Source organism: Saccostrea cucullata, unplaced genomic scaffold, assembly GCF_032062105.1.
Source record: "Saccostrea cucullata isolate Sc308-1 unplaced genomic scaffold, CSIRO_AGI_Scuc_v1 ctg106, whole genome shotgun sequence".
NCBI classification, from domain to species: Eukaryota; Metazoa; Mollusca; class Bivalvia; order Ostreida; family Ostreidae; genus Saccostrea; species Saccostrea cuccullata.
In genome coordinates, this window is record NW_026927985.1 from 64,216 (window position 1) to 86,198 (window position 21,983).

General features: G+C 33.2%; 1 protein-coding gene across 2 annotated transcripts; it reads left to right on the forward strand.

Annotated features, from left to right (window-relative positions):
* Positions 1-1,939: 1,939 nt before the first annotated feature.
* Positions 1,940-21,046, forward strand: LOC134276083 (coiled-coil domain-containing protein 74B-like). Of its 2 annotated transcripts, XM_062758365.1 has the most exons (8): positions 1,940-2,035; positions 4,786-5,200; positions 7,770-7,904; positions 11,113-11,178; positions 14,381-14,519; positions 16,040-16,217; positions 16,922-17,082; positions 20,089-21,046. In XM_062758365.1, exons 2-8 carry the CDS (start codon positions 4,867-4,869, stop codon positions 20,225-20,227), a joined length of 1,152 nt encoding a protein of 383 aa, XP_062614349.1. In that variant the 5' UTR covers positions 1,940-2,035; positions 4,786-4,866; the 3' UTR covers positions 20,228-21,046. The 2 variants fall into 2 exon arrangements, with proteins under 2 accessions (XP_062614349.1, XP_062614350.1); XM_062758366.1 differs by lacking the exon at positions 11,113-11,178.
* The last annotated feature ends 937 nt before the right edge of the window (positions 21,047-21,983 follow it).

The window sequence follows — 21,983 nt, forward strand, 5'->3', positions numbered from 1 at the left end:
AAGGGCAGAGAACCAGTGCTAGCGTTTCCCTATACTGGTATTGCCTGTCTTTAGCGTACGCAGGAAAAGACAGGTGATCACCGCCATTAAAGCCAGGGATTCCTGGCTTGAGTGACGCGCCATCTATCGCCGCTGCTCTACGATACAGCATGGGAAATAATCACACAATATATAAAGCGATCTGCTGACTCAGTGGGGAACTTTAAACCGATTTATGTTTCCTGCGGTAATTAAATATGTCAATTCTAATAAACAAAACTAGTTTGTAGAGTTGTTGCAGTTCTATTTTATCCAATTAATGTATGCCATGTAATCTGATAGAGGCTTGCTGATCTGTTATATCACGGCTGAAAATTTAGAATAAATTCAGCGAAGTGAAATGTCTTGTACATAGGCCTAGTAAGCCTATGAAATGTTTAACACTCCTGTGAAACAAAAATCTGAAAAAAGGAATACATGTGTTTGTATTGTATGTGGAAATATTAGTGACCGTGCTAGATTAATTGAATGGTCTAGAGGAACTGTTAAAAAAGTATGGCGGTATAAGTGTTGAAAGCGGAATACTTTATAGAAATTGTTTTCAAAAATAAATTAACTTGGGCAAAAAATGCGCGAGAGTTCTATGATTTGTGTCAGAAAAACTATGTGGCTGTGTATACTAGAGGAAAGAGGCAGCACCTCGTAAATCAAACTTTTTCCGTAGCCCGTAGGTAAAACAACCACGGTATCGTTATTCAAAGCACTTTTGATACTTCTTCCTTGCAAAGACTTTAGAAAATTTAATGTTGAATATCTTTCACAATTTATTTCTGCCAATGCAATTTTCGTATACCTAAAGAAAACTCGAGGCAATATAATTATCCATAATATTGCACTCTATGATCTGTTTTGGTTTCCCCGAGGTATTTAAATTCTACGTCGGTGAGAGTTTTTATCAGCCAATGAGCGCTGCCGATAGAGGGCTCTTTACATTACTGATCTCCTGTCTGTATATCGGATATCAGACAGGCAGGCCACATACTACCCATAGTCCTCTGCGTCTCCGCACGGTTTGGTACAAACGAACTCTGGCGGAAGTTTGTAGCGTTTCCCACACTCTCATTCGGAGTCCCTCGGATGGCTCTTACTTCGCACAGTAGCCTGGTTCAGTTCGGCTGTCTCCGGAAACAGCAGAGACTCTGCTGGTCGGAGTTTACGGAGACAGCCGAGTGTCTGGTTGGAGACTAAGCGTAGCGGAGTCATCCGAGGATTCAATCTCTTTCCGTCGTTGTTTTTCTGATAGTTGGATAAACAATAATATGAGTGCTTGTTCCAGCGATCTTTTTTTATTTTGATGAGGGTATTCAGAAACACCTAAAAATAAACAAAATATACACCATCATGAAACCAAGCGCCACCGTTGACGGTTCGTGCTCTAGATTCGTCTGAGAGAAAATGAATAGTTTGCATACACAGCTTTCAAATACCTTTTAAAAATTATTTGTTGCATTTTTATAAAGTCTGAAGACATGCTTAATCTGAAAATCATATTAGAACCATTGTTTTGGTCCACGTTTGTTTGGGAGAGCCAGGAACCGGAAGTCGGATGGACTAGTTTTACCGGCTGCCGATTTCATATTTGCTGTAGCAACGAATAGACGAAACGTGTAAGGTACTATAACAGATATGCAGGTCTTTGTTCAATACATTCTAAGAATGAAAATCAGCAATTATGTAAAAATGTTAATGAAGTTTTTGTAAGCACTTATTTAATCCACAGTATTTGAGTATCTCTAAAATCTATTAATTAAAGTGTTTTATAATCGCAAGGTAAGAGGAAACGCGGACTATATGGTATGCATAATTATCGCAAATAGCTATGACGTCTTAAAACTAATTTGCACGTATGTTTTAACAATGCAGCAAAAGATGTGTGATACATTATGATTTATTTACATAGAAATATCACTGAATGAAGAATTAAAGGGATGATCGATGAGACTGTATAAAATGTAGATCATTTGTGACTAAGAGGGAAATAGAGTTAATTTGGAAGGTAAGTGCATAGTTCTACCTAGTAAGTGAATTTTTTTTTCAAATTTCAGAGCAAAATAAATGACAAAACAAAGATATGCATCATGTAAGGGTCTTTGTAATCTGAATGGATCGAGGTTTGGCTCGGCTAGATATTTGGTATGATGCCTCCACCAAATCTCGAGACAATCCTACATAGCGAGTGCAGCAAGACGGCTGCAAGCTCCATAGACAACATGCACGAATGGAGGAAATTTGGGTTAAAATCTGCACATTGCTCCAAGAAATTTTTATCGTCCCACGTAAAAAATATCCAAACTCCCAATAATCCTTTGCAGTGCATAGCAACATGGTGGCTTAAACATAGTAACAACTTACTTGAAAAAAAATAACAAACAATGATTAAATGCAATCTCCATGCCACAAAACTATCCTTTTCGTCTTAACGCAACAGGACTTCACTTTCATCACTTGAATGGCTCATTAATTTCCGATTTTGTCGTAAACCATTGAGAATTTCAGAATCTCGATCCTGATGCATGGGAAGTGATTTCTTTTTATTGTTTGTTTTCTTCTCATTTTTTTTTATAAACTGAGAATAGGCAGTGCAACTAAAAGCTATGTATAGGTTTTTGATAGTTAAATAACTGCACTTGCCCCAATAGTCACACTATAAAACATATTTATTCATCCATCCACGTTCATGTCTGGAATCGAAATTAATCCCCAACTTCGGCCAACTATAGCAAGAACTTAATTCTCTTAGGCCACTCTGCCGTTCGCTTCAATTAAGTTTAACACGACCGAGTCTAATTATTTCTACCCTAGGGATTTTGATAATTTTTCGTTAATTAACTTTTACTGTTATATTTATTGTTTTAAGATTAAAAAATCAAATGTTTACCACCCCAATTTTTTAGGGCACTATCTCAAAATTTGTCAAATTTTATTATTGGACCCTGTGGGAATTTGTTGGAAAAAGCTTAATTATTACATTTTTTCTATATTTCTTGTATTTCTGCCCTAACTAGAGATTTCTTCTTCAGTCGAGTATATGAAAGTTATTGTTAAACGTCACTAAATTGTGAAATTTCAAAAAAGTTGACCATCTAGGTTGGCCTCTGTCTTAATTACAAATTTTATTTTTTTGATGCCAAATACCTCTAAAACTGCCATATTGTGGTATAAATACATGTAGGTGCAGATGAATTATCGACGCAGATAATTTTTTTTGGTAAAAAATATCAATATTTAGATTGCTAGTATGTTTCATTTTATGTTCTGTCATCAGTTTTTAATATATTATCCATGGATGTCTACAAACATATAAGCGAGTCATGTGTCACTCTTCAGCGTCGTGCAATAAGGCTTACAAAATCGGAAAACTGACGTTGTTAGAGCCATTTCAGCACCTTTTCCTAATAATTGTTGTAAATCTCATTTTCTGACTAGTAGGTGTTACAGATAATGTTAATTTTTTTTTTTATAATAATAATATTAAAATCACAATATTTGGGAAAGGTGTACTGTTGCACGTATGACTGCATGAAATTAAAAAGCTGCGCAAAGTCATGCACACTCGAATTAGACTTGGCCTCGTTTAGTCATTTTATTTTAGTTGTTTAATTAACTCTGCCTTTTTTATCGTCACATATCATAGCTTTTTTGACTTTATTGTATTTTTGACCTATTTTTTCCAATTAACCTCCTGTGCAGATACCGTGCGGTTCCACATCAATTTCAGCACACTTGAAAAAATACCTTTCAAGTATAAATGTAGTGAATATGTACCTAAAATAATTAATTCAACAGATTTTACTTGTGGTTTTAGTCCGATGTCAGAATTTAATCTTTTGACATCCAATAACAAACTGGCATGTTGATTGGTCAATGTGCTGATTTGTCTATGCATTTAATTTTATTAATTATCCTGACTGACACATCTGTTTAACATGTTAATTTCTCGATGCACTGATTGGTTAGTAGATAATCCCAATTGACAGCTCTTTTATGCTACACCAAACATGCGTTTGCTTTCTGGGATAGCAACTGAATTTGGGTTTCACTTTTGGCATTTGCTCTGGGTCCACTTTGGAACCGCTACTGGTGCAGTTGGGTTGTGCTCAAGGTTTCCTAGAGTCATGCAGCCCTAGCAGAGAGCAAACCCGGGTTGCGCTTTGGGTTTGCTTTCTGTAAGGTTGTGTCCAGTTGGTGATGTATAATTAAACAAACATTGTAAAATAAGCCATAATTCAGATTTCGTTTGTAATAATGTGACAATGCTGAATGAGGAATGAGCTAATGTGTGACATCTCTTCTGGTATTTTACATGTAAATGTATCAGAGATTTCAGGTCTCTTTCAGAATTAAAAAAAACTTTCTTTTCTTTTCTGTTTTTTTTAAACAAGGGTTAAAATTGTTTCAGAAATAAATATCAGGATTGTTCTGTTCAAATATAATCATAATATTTCTATAAATGTATTGTATGTATAGCCTTGTTTATTTGAGTAGAGTTAACAATTGATGAAATACCGGGTATTTTGAGAATTTCTGATATGATTAACTGTTTAATTGGTCAGAAAAATCATGCGGTTAACTGTATGGCAATTATGTTTTCAATTACCATCCCTATACAATTAACACATTGAAGTAAAAATCATTATTAAGAGATACAATGCAAATCCAATATATCTACCATTATTATAGCTTGCCTTTCTTCTACCTAAAGTGTACGTATTACTCTAAAATATTATTTGCTCATTCTATTTCTAGTCTCGAAGTGCTTTTGGAGAAAAATAACTTTTAATATTAGAGTGGATTGATGGATCAGGATGGATTGAAAATGAATGCAGCATGATAAAACAGGGAGTTGTCCAGGAAAAGATATCTGATCTCACTTCCATGAACCATTTGCCTCCCCTTAGCACTTTACCTCAGTGGTCACGCATCAACACCCTAGACAGGGGACGCTACCCCAAGCCATTTGTTAGAGACAAAGTCCATATTTATCCTGATATGTCAAAGAAGGAGGAAGGGGATGATAATAAAGAAGTGGATCTTCAAGAAATGGATCCAAAACAGAGGATCCAACACATGGAGAGGAATATGATGTTTTTAAAACAACAGCATCAGGAGGTGTTACAGTCCCTCCATGCAGAAATTGAAGCACTCAAAAAGGACAACAAAGGTAACTGCTAGATATTAATTTAGAAAGCTGTCACTTACTAATAATATATTAGGATTTTATTAGGTCACCCGAGTCACTCAGGTAACCTATTGCTATCTGTTTTTGTCCGTTGTCCATTGTGCATCGTGCATTAAGTTTTACGGTAAATATTTTCAGCTTCTTCTCTGAAATCGACTGCAGAAATGTAGCTCTCTGCTTGAAAAAATTCGGACAGACAACACAGAGAGCTACAAATCCATGCATTGTAAAAACCTTTGATTTACACTGCCAAATTTTTGTTGCTCACTCACTTAAATATTAAGATTTATTATGTATTCAGCAAAAGTTGAAGTTGTACACAGGATGTTTACACTGTGGTGATCTGTTGACAAGAGACTGGAAACAGTTGTTTTAGATTTTTTCGATTGAAATATATAGAGAATAATACATATCCTTTTCCATATCACATCCTGTATCAGCCCAAGACACCAATATCAGCCAGAGGGCCAAAGGCCAGAGGACTGATATTGGTCAAGGGCTGATACAGGATGTGATGTGGAAAAGGGTATGTTTTATTATGTTTATTACCTACTTCGTAATAAAATACAGTACACATTAAGTTCAGAAGAAAATAAGTAAAAAAATCTTGCACAAACTTCTTACATGTACACGGTCTATTGTCTCATACGGTTTGGGTTTGTTTCTACATGTACTTCTATTTCAAATGTGCCCGATCCGTAATTTGAAAATAATCTATGGTTTGCAATTAGATAATCCTTACATCCCCAAAATATGTGTATGATCACAAGTACTGTTTTTTTGAGGTTTAAATTTCTAGGGGTGTGATATTGATCTTTATTATATACCCATCAATTTCCTTGTTTTCGTTACTGTTAATTTTACAGAATTTGATCCGATTTTCCGGATCACCACACTGTGGTTTTCTGAATCAATATCACCACTCTCTGAAACTGATGACGTAGTACGCAAAAACATGACGTTATTTTTCTTGCGCGTTAAAAAGTCCCTTGTTATTATGCTTTGTTTTATGGATAAATATTATACAATTGATCTCTAAAGTTTTATTCTGCTATATTTAGCTAGTTATAAGGGAGTATATAATAAATTTATCATTATAACAGTAACTTGATCCGAAGAGCCGTATCACGTCTCGTTGACAGGCGCGGATCATCAGATCAAACTCGACGCTTCGCTTCTCGTTAGATCTGATGATCCGCGCCTGTCAACTCGACGTGATACGACCCTTTGGATCAAGTTACTGTTATAATAATATATATGTATCAGCCCTCCATATCAGCCCTGCAGGTCTGATACGGCTATTGTGACATCAGGCATGTCGCATATGCAAAAATCCTGTATTTATTACTAAGTATGTAATAAATGGAGATAACGAACAGTATTCAACCTCTAATGTCCATAAAACAATACAAAAAAGAAGGGGAGCAAACACAGACCTCTAAAACATCAGAGGTGGGATCAGGTGCCATGAAGGAGTGAGCATCCCCTGCTGACAGGTCACACCCGCCGTATTGATTGAGAAATATCAGAAAAATCCGTTGTCAATTCAGTGTGTAAATAATGAACTAAAAATTCGTATGAAAAATGTCAGTCAGCATTGGACTCAATGATAACTTGTATTTGCTGACAAGGTCATTGTATCAACCATAGAACTTAGAAAATGATGACTTTAAACGAGACTGCTTATATTCTTGTTTCAACTTGTTTGTGAATAATTTACCTTGTTTTGGAAATTGTTCATACATAGAGCATGCTCTTGCATATCGAATCAACTGAAATACATAAACTCCATATGCAGGTGATGAAGGTATATTGCTGCATAAGTAAGGAAAAGTTAAAGTCATCACGTTTGTCATAGAGCTTGGTTGTTAGATTACCACTAACATCTTTTTCAAGTAAAATATTCAAACATGAAAAAACAGATGTTTCAGACTCTGTGGTATCTTTTATCTCAAGCTCACCAGGATATATCGTATCGACATAGGAATGGAAATTACAATTGTTAATTGACAATACGTCGTCGATATTCTAAATGTCAAGTTGAAGGCCACAGCAAGAGTTTTCTTCTTAAAATTCACACATAAGATTTTGCACAAATTCTGCTTCATATGAATACAAAAATAGGTCTGCTAATAACAGGGCACAATTGGTACCCATGGGAATTCCAATAGATTGTTGGAAGACCTGAAATAATGGTCCCAAACACTTTATAGAAAACTGTTGTATCAAGTCACATTTTATTACAAAGCTGCAGTGATATCAACAAGAATTTTTTTATTACTACTTCGTACTATTTATAGTAGTTATATTACACTTTCGTTATAAATGGAGGTTAAGATAATGAAAGATCATTTCAACAATTTATTAAAAATATTGCAATAGATATCACAATTTGCACAATGTACAATATTGCTTTACATGTATATGTATTCACGGTATGAAAGTACAAGCAAATACCCGCCCAGATTTTTCTTATTTTTACTTTAATTGATACACAGCCAAATTTAAGTTTAAATTGATTTTGAAATTTATCTAAATGTAAACATTACAGATCTTCAGTTTAAAATAATTATGAGTCAGAAAGGTCAACAACAGCAGCAGCCTGAGAAAAGGAGTGCCAGCAGTCAGCACAGTGCAAAAGACAGGTCCACACACAATGAACTGACATCCCAAGGCTTAGACAAAGGTAGTTATCAGTTTGTAAAAAAATTATCAACTTTTATCTCATATAAATTCATCATACTCTCTTTTGATTTTATTTTGTAAATGTTGTGTCTCTGAATGATTTTTCTCCCCTTCCATTCTTATTAAGACAATAAAACAATGAAGCATTTGTAACAAATTATGAGATAGTTGTGAAAATATTAAATATTCTGTAACTAGTTTTGAAAAAAATTGCCTTTAGTAAATGGTATGAAAAAGCAACTTGCTATACTGTTGATGCCTAAAGCTTAACTGAAGTACAGGAAAGCCATAGGTAATCTGTCAAAGACTACAGAGTTTTGGCTTCAAAATAATTTAAAACCAAAACTAGATAGTCCTTTATAGTTTACCTACAATATCATAATATAGACATTGTTACTATGTTACGCTGTTCCTGATCGTAATGAAATGTATTATTATACGTTAATATTGATTTGATTAATAGTTTAACATATTTTTCACCTATAAATGTTTTTTTCCTTTGAAGATTACACCGATACCATACTTTAACATATTTAATCTGAAGAATATTTTGGTGTTGATTTTAATTCATTCAGTTTATATAAACAAGAAGTATGAAGAATGGAGGCAGTTTGCTTTTAGAAGTATTCTGAATTGTACATGTACACTTTTGAAATATATATATTCTTTTTATTACAACATCAAGTGCCAATTTTTAGATTGAATATTTGTAAAGTTTTCATTCTATTCACTTTCTCCAGAACTAGACCACTTTAACCAAGCTTTACAAAAAAGCAATCGTGGAAAAAAATTAATTTTAGATTAAGTTCAAATTTTAAACTTGTAGATAAAAGGGTTTAAGATTTAAGAAAAATATTTTATACAGAAACAAATGACACAAAGAGCTGGTGCCAAATGTGAAAGCATTCATGATACATGTATTTGTTTTGTGCAGTTTTAGCTCACCTGAGCTAAGTGCTCAAAATAGCTTTTCTGCATGATCACATTTTGTTGGTAGTTTAACTGTCCATCCATCCACCATCCGTAAACTTTTTGCATTTTTGACTTCTTCACCAGAACCACTGGCTCAATTTCAACCAAACTTGCCACAAAGCATCCTTCAAATTCAAGTTTATTACAAGAATAGATATGGGTTACCCCATATCCAAAGATATTCGACTTTTAGATTTAATATGTTTAACAGTTTTTAATGACGTTTATAAAAATAAAACTGCACTGTCTAGTTATAGAACTTGTGTAAATTTCATGAGTCCGTAGCATTACGGTCACCCGTCTCCTAACCATGCTAACAAACAGTAAACATACCTATGTCTGCAAGACAGTTAGCCTTGGTCTATACACACGTGCGATGGAGTTGTCAAACGGACTCCCGCGAACAGAGAAGTTACGATGGCAGACAGAACTTTTTTTCATAATTAGATCACATGAATACAAATTCTGATTCATAAAAATTAAACGATTGTCCGTTTAGAAATCCCCGGCCAGTTCGGGTTTTGTTACACAATTTTCAGGTACTCTCCCGATGTGTAGTTTGTCTACACACGTGCAGGAGTCTGCTCAGGGATTGAAAATTCCGTCATTTAATATACTACACACACAGAATGATTATTTTTTTCTCTTAGAGAAAGCTATATGATAATTAACGAACAATTAACATGATTTTACTATAGTTGTTGATATAGTATAATCAATTCATCAGTGAAAAAATATCAACCGAAGAATGACCTAGATATTCTCTGTTATCAAACATGTTAAAAAAAAGCTGAGGAGGGAGCGAGCGTAGGAATATTCACATTTTTTATTTGCATTTAGGGGGGAAAGTGATCTTTGGAGGAAAAATTAACATTAATTTTGGTTTCTTTAACCAATGACATACATAACATTATTCTTATCGTGAACAATTATGTTGTATCTACTTATTAATGATGGAACTATTTTCGTCGGAACAATTTGTGTGAGTCGCCGCTGACTACAGTAATATATCTTGAACTAATAGTATGCACTGATCGAATATATTAAAAATAAAGGGCCTTGTCCTCTTTCAAGGGGAGATAATTTAGAAAAATGCTCTATAATCCCTTAGAAATAAATGATTTTTTTCTTCAGCCAATTTAGATTTGGAGAAAACATAGTATATGGAAGTGAAAATAAGTAAAATGCAACTAAAAGTGATTTTTAGCTCACCTCAAAGAAGTTAAGGGATACTTACGTGAAACCATGGGCGTCAGTGTTTAGCTCACCTCAACGAAGTTCAGTGTAGCATATGTAAATATAAAAGATTTTAAAAATAGTTATAAAAGCCCTATGCTAACCAAACTTGGATAATACATCTAAGCATGCACACTACCAGAGTCGCTTCAGTTGCTGGATCTCTCCTACACTTTCCAGATGAGTGACCAGGCTTAAAGTTCATTTCCTAGGTAACCATAAGCTCTATGTTGACCAAACTTGCATACCTGTAGATGATACATTTAAGAATATACATGCCATTGGACTTGCTTTGGATGTTTTTTTTTCAGATGAGTGACCAGGTTAAATTTTTTGGTGCACTTCAATTACCATATAATCCCTATTAACCACCCCAGGGCCCTTAGAAAATTGCGAAAAGGGGGCGGTTATTTTGTTATTCTCATTATAACTAATGTCATATTTTAACTTAAAGAAATCTTGTTGTGATCTACAGCATGAATAATATTTATTATGATAATGATAGGGATTCATCTTGAGAAAAAATTAGGTTTGATATCCATGATGATAGAAGACAAAAGATAATGGGGAAATGACTATGAATAACAGGAATTAAGGTCTTCTGCTATGGTAGAAGACCTATTATATAAGAAACATACTGTAAGTCACTATATTTTCGCGACACTTTATTTTCACGAGCGAGTCATAAGGTATTTATAAGCGAGATAAAATTTTTGCGAGTTATGGTTTTTGTTGTATATATATCCTTGCTAATATGTATTTTTGCGAGAATGTAATTTTCACAAGCATACAGACTTGCCTAATTAAGCGAAAATTTAGTTCTTGTGAATAAAAAAGTGATTTACAGTAGTTAAACATATTGAAAAAAAAAGCTTCATTTAGAAACATAAAAATTGAAAAGCCAATCATTCTTTTTGTTTTGATGCTTACTGCCTCCAATTCATGAGTAGAAACTTTCACCAACTAATAAAACTAAAAAAGACTAAACATTTATGTTTCAGAATATTCTTCCACTTCTTTGTTTTCTCAAACCCTTGAATACACTAGCTCAGCAGGTCGATCAAGGGGTAAGGCACTCTTGTAGAAATATATACATTCTGCCATTGTAGTTTCTTTCCCCTTCATGGCATTGTAGTCCTAGAAAACAGCTTCACATTATGTATGTTATTTATATATATGGATTGGACAATGTATAATAATATAGAACTAGGCTCAAAACATGTGCTTTATAGAGAATATTGTATTATTTTTATATTTTTGAAATTCAAACCAAAGCTAATTATAAGCTAAAATCGATTTTTGTATTTTAGTTAACTTGGCATTTATTTCAAAAGGAATAGTAATAATTATTTGCATGCACATATAATCTTACTATGTACTGGTATACCATGACAGGGACACATCACATATATCATATTAATTTATTATTGAGGATAGCAAAGTACAACCTTTTTTATTCATATTAGCAAACTATGTTCAGAAATCAGAATGTTATATTTTCTTGATTAAGTTTCTTTTATATTTAAAAATAAAACAAAGAAGAAGTCAGAAGTAGCAACAAGTGACCCACAGTAGGCTATATCTTGGAGATTTTGTAGCAAATTTCTGGTCATTGACCTGCACTTTAATCTGTCTAATTAACTTTTATTAATCAAAATATATAGTTATAAACTACTGAAGATCATACATCCAAATATAGTAACAATATATATTAGGGATGGCAATTTGTTATTGGTGAACTGATTACTCAGTCCAAACGATGGCAATCGGTTAGAAAATTTGTAAAGTCAGAAAAATAAAATTGAACATGATTTTCTTTTAAAGATTTGGAGATAATTGTGGCTCGATCTCTGGATTGAGACCATGGGGTAATTGATCAGTTTGCAAAGTATTTATTATAACTGTTCAATTCATGACCCCCGGGGTTAGGATGGGGCCACAATGGCTGATCCAAGTTTTACATAGGAATAAATAGGAAAAATCTTTTAAAAATCTTCTTCTCAAGAACCATTGGGACAGGAAAGATGAAACTCATGTTGAATCATCCTCAGGTAGTGTACATTCAAGTTTGTTCAAATCATGACCCCAGGGGGTAGGATGGGGCCACAATGACTGATCCAAGTTTTACAAAGGAATATATAGGGAAATCTTTAAAAATTTTCTTCTCAAGCACTGCAAAGCCATGATTAGTGATATTAATATAGAAGCATCCTCAGGTAGTGTAGATACTAGTTTGTTCAAATCATAACCTCCAGGAATAGGGTGGGGCTACAATGGGGGTAGGGAGGGAAAAGTGGGGAGTCAAATTCAAATTATTGCAAAGTAATATATACAAACAAAATGTTAAAAAAAATCTTTAAAAATCTTTTCTCCAGAATTTTCTCAAGAAGTTACTGGTATATGCAGTATTGATATGGAGGCATTCTCAAGTAGTATTAGAATTCAAGCCCCCACCCCCCCCCCCCCCACCCCTCAGTAAACTTTTCAGTTCGGATCTGATTTGTGCTTTTTCCTAGCTCAGGTGAGCAATGTGGCCCCTGGGCCTCTTGTTAATTTCTATCATCATTTTTAGTCTTTCTGTTTTATCATACGGAAAGTGTTGCATGTACTTTGAAAAAAATAATCGAGAATATGTGTATTTAGATATGATTAACCTGTTAATTACATGTAGTTGGATTGCCATCCCTATTATATATAATTTTATATACATGCATATATAATCATAACCTATTAATATAACTTTAAATCAAGATAACAACTAGTAAAGTGTAATTTGCTATGACTGTAACATATTTACTTGAAAATACACTGTTACAGTAATATATTGTTTATAGTGGAATTGAAATCTCTTTTTACTTATTATCTGTGTAAATCACAAAATTTTTGCAAGATATTACTGTAAACCAATCATCATAGTTTACACAATATTTTTTAAACAATATTTTGTGCAACAAATGCCTGTGTCAACAATTAATAAGGAATTTATTATTTTTGCTATAACTGAAACTTTACATTTTTTTTTCCATTTTTAAATATTAATGGTACTTAAGGTCCGTCAGTTGATTTAAATTTCAACAGACATTAATTAGTATTGTCTTGATCATTGATGTGACATTACAAAATTTCAATAGGGTCAAGAGTAAAAAAAAAAATTCTTTGTTTTATGTCTTTTACCCCTATATTTATTTTTTTTTTCATACATGCAGTTTTGGCATCTATTGATTGTGAATTGCTTAATTTTTTAAAATCATTTAATCCAGGATTTGATAGCTTTGGGGTCTTAGGCTAGCTTAGTATTCAGGAAAGGGAAAAACACTCAAAATGGTGCAGTATATGTACTACATGAATGTATTTGTTAAATCTAACTGCATGCAAAATCTTTTTATTATTTTTTTTTTTTTTTTGTTATTTATTAAATTTTAATGTCAGTGCAGACATATTTTGAGAATAAAAAGTAACTTTTTATTTATTCTGAAAAAGCTCGCAACACAACTTGCCGCCCACCTCTGTCCGACAGCTTTTTGAAATTAGATGCTTGCAGATCTTGTTGATATTTCCTGCACACTGGAAAAAAATGGTTTACAATAATTTTGGCATTCATTACGGAGAAAAAACAACTTATTTACAAATTTTAGTCATTGAAGTGTATTATCTTAATAAAACAAATAATTTACAGTAAATTGCAAGAATTATTTTTCTTGATCAAAAAGCTTCATAAAAGTAATAAAAAATTAAAGTATTCACAATTAAAAACTTAATCACAGTAGACTTGTATTTGTTATATGAATTTCAAGTCCCCTCTGAATGCCTGAATTTATAAAGTTGAATCTGTTAGGCATCACTTCAACAGAATTAATATTGAATTTTTGAAAATGTACATTAAATCCTCAAAGAGAAAAGATTGAAAAATGTATATTTTACAATTATAGCACACATTTATTTCACAAATTAGTGCTTGATAATAATGGCAGGGAAATGTTATTATATATATTTCAATTTTTTCAAATAAACTTGCTTTCTTTTTACAAAAAATATAACAAAATGCCATATTTAGGAGTGTAATTATACCTTTGTATATATAATTGTACATCTCCAGTAATAACAATTAAATTTCTGTCTTATATAAATAAATTTAAAGAGGAAAGAAGTACAATTTGACTAATGAATATTACATATAATATTGCATTAAAATCATCATTTGCAGCATAAAATGGCTTACATGCTTGTATAAATATTCTTTCATCAGTTTCTATTTCATTTTTTTAACAGAGGACAGGGTTGATGAGTTAAAAGTGATATTCTTGGAAGAGGAAATCAAGGAGTTGAAGCATGCACTTAGGGATGCCAGAAATCGCAACAACTACATGTCTCAGCTTCTGGAACAAGCTGAAGACGTCAAGAAAAAACAGTCAGTTTTAAAGATTTGTTAATGTAATGACATGTATTAAGAAACGGAATTAATTTCTGGTGGCTATTGTAAATTTCCTCTCAATTTCAGAGAATAGACCATGTAAAAGAAGAGGCTCAAGGGCCTTAACAGTCACCTGCTTATGATACAGCCCTGTAAAGGATCCACAGAAAGACAATTTGATAAATACATATAATAAAAACAAACTAAATTAATAGAGGGAAGTACTGTAGATCACTTAATTTTCGCGATACCTTACTTTCGCAAGATAGTCTTTGACTCTTTATTAGCGAAACAAATTTTTTACGAATTGTGGTGATTGCTCTATATAAACTTAAGGAATTCTATTATACACGAGAATGAAATTTTCGCGAGCATACCGTCCCGCATAATTACGCAAAAATAAAGTTCTGGCGAATAAAAAGTGATTTACAGTATGTCGGACACAAACAAAAGCAATGGAGCATAAATATTCAAAAAACACTTAATTGTCTCTATCTGCAAAGCTTGAAAGTAGATTTATTTACTTGCCTTTATATACAGTAAAACTCGGTTATAACGAAGTCACAGAGACCTATGAAATTACTTCACTATGTCCTTCATCTGTCATATCCATATAAAGAATTCATTAAATTTATATAATGGGGGATAAAAGATAACTTCGCTATATCTGTGAATTCGCAATATCTGTGTTCATACTAAACGAGTTTTACTGTATTGCCAGAGCTAACCACCGTAAACTCTTTTACACCAATCATAAGTACACTATATTGCTTCTGCATATTTTTTTTAGATATATATATATATGGAACATATCTCTCAATAAGTTTTGTTCAATATTTATTTATTATTCATTACAAGTCTACTTATCCATCAGTAACAAAAAACCTTTGTCTAATAAACAAAAAACTAGAATTCATTACATTATTTAAAGTTATTAATCAATTATCATAGATAAATCATTTAATGGGAAAAAAAATTCTCATAGAGTAAAAATTAAAATTTTCCTATCTTATCAATAGAGCCCTGCCATGGTACAAGAAACCCTGACTCAAGGAACATGAATTTCCTAACTTATCTTTAAATGATATTAAGTCAAATGCTGACTGACATTTTTCATACAAACTGCTAGTCCATTATTTATACACTAAATTGACAGAATTTTCCATTATTTTCCGATTATGACAAGGAGCACATGGCGGGTGTGACCGGTCGGCAGGGGATGCTCACTCCTCTATGGCACCTGATACCCACCTCTGATGTTTTCGAGGTCCGAGTTTGCTCTGCTCCTGTTTTGTATTGTTTTATGGACTTTTGGTCTTGAATGCTGTTCGTTATCTCCATGTTTCATCTTGATAACATATTAAAAGAATCAAAGAGATTGGATCTAATATCTAGATCCCCCCCTTTTGATCCATTGTACTCCTTTATACATCCTTAGACTATTTTTTTACAGTCCATTGAACCAGAGAGATTGAGTTACAGTATTCTATTTTGTGTTTCTTTTTAAACTTTTTCAGACAAGCTCGTATTGAGATGTTGCAGCAGCAAGTTTCTCAAGGGGGAGGAGCTTTAGCAGAGCAGATAGCTGCTGGTAATCTGAACCCATTCAGTAACCAAGTCAGACCTCCCACCCTGGCTGAATGTGAAGCCATAATAAAGCATCTTCAGAAGGTCAACGAAAATCAGGCTCATGAGGTACATGCACTACACTTCTGTAGGAAAAAGGTTCCTATTCCTTTTCAGGGTCTATACTTTTATTCCTATTTATTAAGCTGACTGTAGATCACTAAATTTTCTGTGATGCCTTTTTTCATGAGAGAGACTTTTACTCCTTATCTAAACAAAACAAAATTTCACAAATTGTGGTTACTGCTGTATATACTGTAGATCATTAAATTTTCGTGACACCTTATTTTCGCAAGATAGGCATTGATTCTTGATAAGCAAGACAAAATTTTCACGAATTGTGGTTATTACTCTATATAATCCTAAGGAATACTATTAAATGCGAGAATTAAATTTTCGCAAGCACACTGTCTCGAAAATTGCACGAAAATAAAAGTGATTTACAGTAATCTTTAAGATACTTATAATAAGTTATTTATGCGCGAGTGATATTTCTGCAAGCACACTGTCTCAAAATCAGCAAAAATAAACATCTCACAAGTAAAAAGTGATTTGCAGGAAATGATTTAAGTCAAAATTTTGAATTGATATAACCATTGAAATATTTGTATATCATACTAAAAAGCATGTTTTAAATATTTTTAAATAAATGATACTCTAGATATTACCGGTAAAATAAATTTTTGACTGTTCTCAGTAAGTGAGTTTATGATTTTAGGCCCAGAATAAGAATGTTGAGAAATATTCAGAACTGTTTAATATTCTTCTTTCAGCTTGATGGATTGAAGTCTGACTTACGAGATGTTCTGTATTCTCACAAATGGACACCTGATGCCTATCTTCTTGCCAAGGCTTATATTGCAGAGGATGATGCCAAATCTACTCAGGATAAAAGTCTGCCTAAAGTACCACTGAAAAACCCCTCCAGAAAACTGTAATTATCAGTAAACTATTTCATATTATAATCTAACCCAGTGAGTCAAAGACTCATGCAAGTAATCTTTCCTGATCATGAAAGTTTTTGCTTCGGCCATCTTTCTGTCTGTGATTACTGGGGCAGTAATGTGTATCTTTGTTAATTCACTGGAGCTCCAATTTTTCTGATCATTTGTTGTCTAGCACCCACCCATCTGCCTGTGAAGCTGTGTCTAGCTATTCCTTCATCAGATTCTGTAATTGTTACACATTTTTGACTTATCAAAAGCCTCTTGGCCAATTTTAACCAAAATTGGCACAAATCATCCTTTAAGTTGGGTAAAGGAGATATTAAATAATACAATTACATAAATATAATTCCAAGGGGGGATAATCAAGAAAATCAAGGCCAAAATATGATGGGGCTGTTAAAAATCTTTTCAGAATCACTGGGCCAGAAAAGTTGAAACTTCTGTGAAAGCACAATCATAATGTAGTGTAAATCCAAATTATTCAAATCATGGCCTCTGAGGGTTAAGTTGGACCACAATATAAGCTCCAAGTCTTACACTGAAATATATATGAAAATATATAAATTTTTCAAATTCTCAAGAACTAATGGACCAGAAGAGAGGAAACATGTGTGAAAACTTGCTGATGTAGTGTAAATTTTAAATTGTTCCAATCATTGTCCCCTTGGGTTGACTGGGGCCACAAAAGATAAGATCTTTCACATTGAAAAACATAGGATTTAAAAAGAAATCCTCATGATCAAGAATTAATAGGCCAGAATTGATGAAATTTGTGTGACAGCCCCATAAGGTAGTGTAAATTTTAAATTGTTCAAATCATGGTCCCTTTAGGTTTGTTGGAACAACAAGAGATCATATTTTTAAATTGAAATAAGTTGGAATTAAAAAAGATACTAAGAACTAATGGCAATCTAATTAAAATCAAATGTTAGATCCGCTCGCATACTCGCTACACTAACATCTAACAACATCCAATAGAGGGTCACGTCAGAGGTCAAATTCAGAACAACTCTAGACTTATTCGGTTCGATAACGTCACCAAATATCCGATGATTTTGCCAGCGAAAATTTGATTGGTTGATAGAATTTGACCTCTGATGTGACCCTCTATGGGATGTTGTTAGATGTTGGTGTAGCGAGTATGCAAGCGGAACTAACAGCTAATTTTAATTAAATTGAACTAATGGGTGATAATTGATGAAATTTTTGTGAAAGCTTCATAAGGTAAAGTTGATTCTAATTTGTTGAAATCATCTCACCCCCTTTTAGGTTGGCCGAGGCCACAACAGGGGATTAAGTTTCACATTGAAATATATGGGGAAAAATTCGATTTGAAAATGATAGATTTAATTTTTACGTTTAAATTTTTAAATAGTCTTCTCAAGGATCACTGGGCCAGAAGAGATAAAACTGGAACAAAAGCTATCTGACGTAGTGTAGGTTGAAGATAAAATATATATAAATCATATCCTTTTGGGACAGAGTGCTGTCACAATAGAATATTAAAGTTATAAAAGGAATTATATATGTAGAAAATAAGTTTTGAAAATCTAGTCATATACAACATTCCAAAGTTGAGCGGCTTCATTTTTAGGTTACCTGAGTCACACAGGTGACCTATTGCTATGTCCGTGGACATTTTTATCTTCTTCTCTGGAAGCACTGAACCAATTTCAACCAATTTTGGCATATAGCATCTATGGGGGAAGGGGAGTACAAATTAGGAATTTCATGTTCCCTGCTCCCCTGGGGCCTGAGGGATAGGGCAAAAACTACTAAAATTAATGCAAATTCCAAAATCTTCTTCTTCACTCCTGGACATGAAGCAGTCAATCTGTTGGCATTTGATTGTAATAAGCATTGAGTCCTCTACCCAAATTGTGAGATTCATGGCCCCAAGATCAGGGGTTCTAATGCTTAGGGTGGGGCTATATATATTATATATTGAAAGAACATTATTTCTTTCTTTGAAAATCTTCTTCTCTGCTCCTGAGTTTTAAGTAAACAATCTTAATGTATAGTTATGATGAGTGACTCTTCCCAAAGTTTGAATTTCATGGCTCCAGGAACAGGGGTTCTGGTGTTATGGCAGGGGTATATTGGTTATATAGTGAAAAGACATAGATTCTTTAAAAAAAAATTCTTCACTGCTCTTGGGTGTGGACAAACTAACTACATACTTAGTTATGATGAGCCCAGGGTCAGGGGTTCTAGTGCTATTCTGGGGCTATATAGATTATATAGTGGGTTTATTAATAAACATTCAATTAGATGCCTAAAACTTAGAAATTGTTATAAATATGCTTGCACCCCCCCCCCCCCCCAAATTCATGCTTTGTCTTGAACCTGCAGGATTTAAAAAAAAATAATAATAATAGTTTTGTATATCAAACTTATATTCCACCTTCTTTTTATGCATCATAATCTGTATCATTTATTAGAATTTTTAAGAGTAATAATGAAAATGTAGACAATGATTGGGACCTAAGTGGCTTTATTCATTTTTTAGACAAACTTTCCCTGATGTCCGTGCCAAAGAGAAATTAAATTGGAGGTCATCATACTGATCATGATGCAGTGTAGCTTAGTTAATTCTATGCTTTATTATTTAATATGTACAACATTACATGTACATGTATGTTAAAAGAATCGATTAGGCGAATTTAGATTTCAATGACTTTAAATGACTTACAACTGATGATTTAAACATAACAAAATAGAACCTTTTTGTATTCCAGTGGCTGACTCTCAGCTTTTTTATAAAAGCTAATCATAACTTCGAAAACAATAAAGTAGGGGGGGGGAGGTATTTGGTAAAGAATAGCATGGCTTAAGTTACTCAGGTGAGCTATATGCCCCATGGGCTTATTGTTTGCCTCAGTACGCACATTTAATAATTCTACAAATCTGGGGAAGGGGTTCAACCCCCCTTTCTGAACGTCCTCTTTTTTAACTAAAAATGTTTCTACTTAATGCTTTTTCTACTCCTGTAGGCCAGAGGTTGCTTACATCAACAGGGAAACGGTCACCCTGCCAGCCCTCAAACAGACCGTGAGTAACCAGAATGTAGAGAGGAAGAAGCGGACTCAGATACTACAGAAAGCACGCCTCAGGAAGGAGGTCATTCCTTGATGATAATTCTTATGTTTAATTTAAAAGCTGCATTTTTTTAAATCAGTGGGATCACAATTTAGTCATATTGATTTACACTATCCCCATTAATGTTTATTCAGATGTGGTCAAGTCTTTGCCTTAAGCAATCTTAAGGGAATATTTTAAAAAGGGAAAATTCTCATTCTCTAGGAGAGCATTACCAGTGTGACTAGGTGAGTGTTATAAGTCGCTGGCCTTTTGTTTCCAATTCATTCAGTGTTCTAGTTTTATTTTATTTGTACATACTGTCTTAATGTTTCAGTGATGTATATGATATTCAATTTTATTTTATTTGGCAGAGTTCTCATATCGGATGCTTATGATTATTTATAGATAAACTTTCTAAAGCTTAGGTAAATTTCTCTCCCCTTCACTTGTAGGTTTTAATTTTTAAATACCACCAAACCTATAACTTTGAGTTGATTGCAGCTTCGATGCCAATTCACTAATAAATTGATGTTAACTTTAAACTTTTTAAATTTTGACTGATATTGTTCCAGTCTTTTTGTGTTCCATTTGTGAATATTTAAGAAAGGATATGTATTGTGAAGTTTATTGAAATGTTTGACAATATTTGTGTTGTATGATTTATCACAAAAATTTGTTTCAGTTCTCTTGGTGCTTTTTCAACAGTGTATGATTGTATATTTTATTTATCAATGGGTTTCCTACAGTACTTAGGGTAACCTCAATCTAATCCAAGATATTAACATATTTTGGTGCTCTTGATAAATGAAACACTGTGCATGCATACTTCACAATCAATAAGAATAAAGGAAATTCTATGTTGACAAAGAAGTATGTGTTCAACTTATATATCAACAAGTCTTGATGTCAAATATTTGTCTCTCAGTTGCTAAATCGGCTACATTTAAAAGTATACATTACTGCTTCATAGCCCTCTTCTTTAAGCCAGCCACTTATGATTGTACAGATTGATTTAAAGTACAACATATACATGCAAAAGACCTGTTTTCCTTCTGCATGGTCATGTTCAAATCTCCCATGAAAGTTTTCTCTATGCAGAATTTATATCCATTGTTAACTAATCCTGCATTGCCTCGATTCATCACAAACTTCTCAGCAGTAGCCATGACGTTCAAGGATGCTATATAATTACATTTCGACTACAGACTTATATTTATTCATTTTTATTGGAATTAATTAAGAATCAAATTGTACTTCCGAATCACTACATGGTGAGTGAATAAAAATTATGTCGAATGCCATACCATTGCTGGCTGATTTGATATGTAGCAGTAATGAGTTGTTTTCAGCAATAATTATATTGATAAAATGTAGCGGGAATGATCACCCAAAATTTTTTTAAAATGTAGGGTTAATGAGTTGAAATATTTGGCAATGTAGCAGTAATGTTGACCTTCCTGCTAAATCTGTGAGTATTAAGTGGATGTGTTTTATAAATAGAGAATAATACTTGTCCTTTTCAATTGCACACTTTGTGTCAGCCTAAGACACCAATTGTGTTTGGGAAAAGGTTATGTACCCTATATACTCGCCTGTAGGTCTTTTTTTTTTTTTTTTTTTTTTTTAAGTTAAATTATGGTCCAAAACTTTGTCAATGTTCGACTTAAAGGTGGGTCATAAAAACTTAATGTATTTTAGAGGGTCATTTCTTCTAATGTAAGCTTAAAAAAATACAACCAACTTATGGGCCAACTGACTTAATTGTTAGTATATACAATATATATTATGTTTTTTACATACTTAGTAA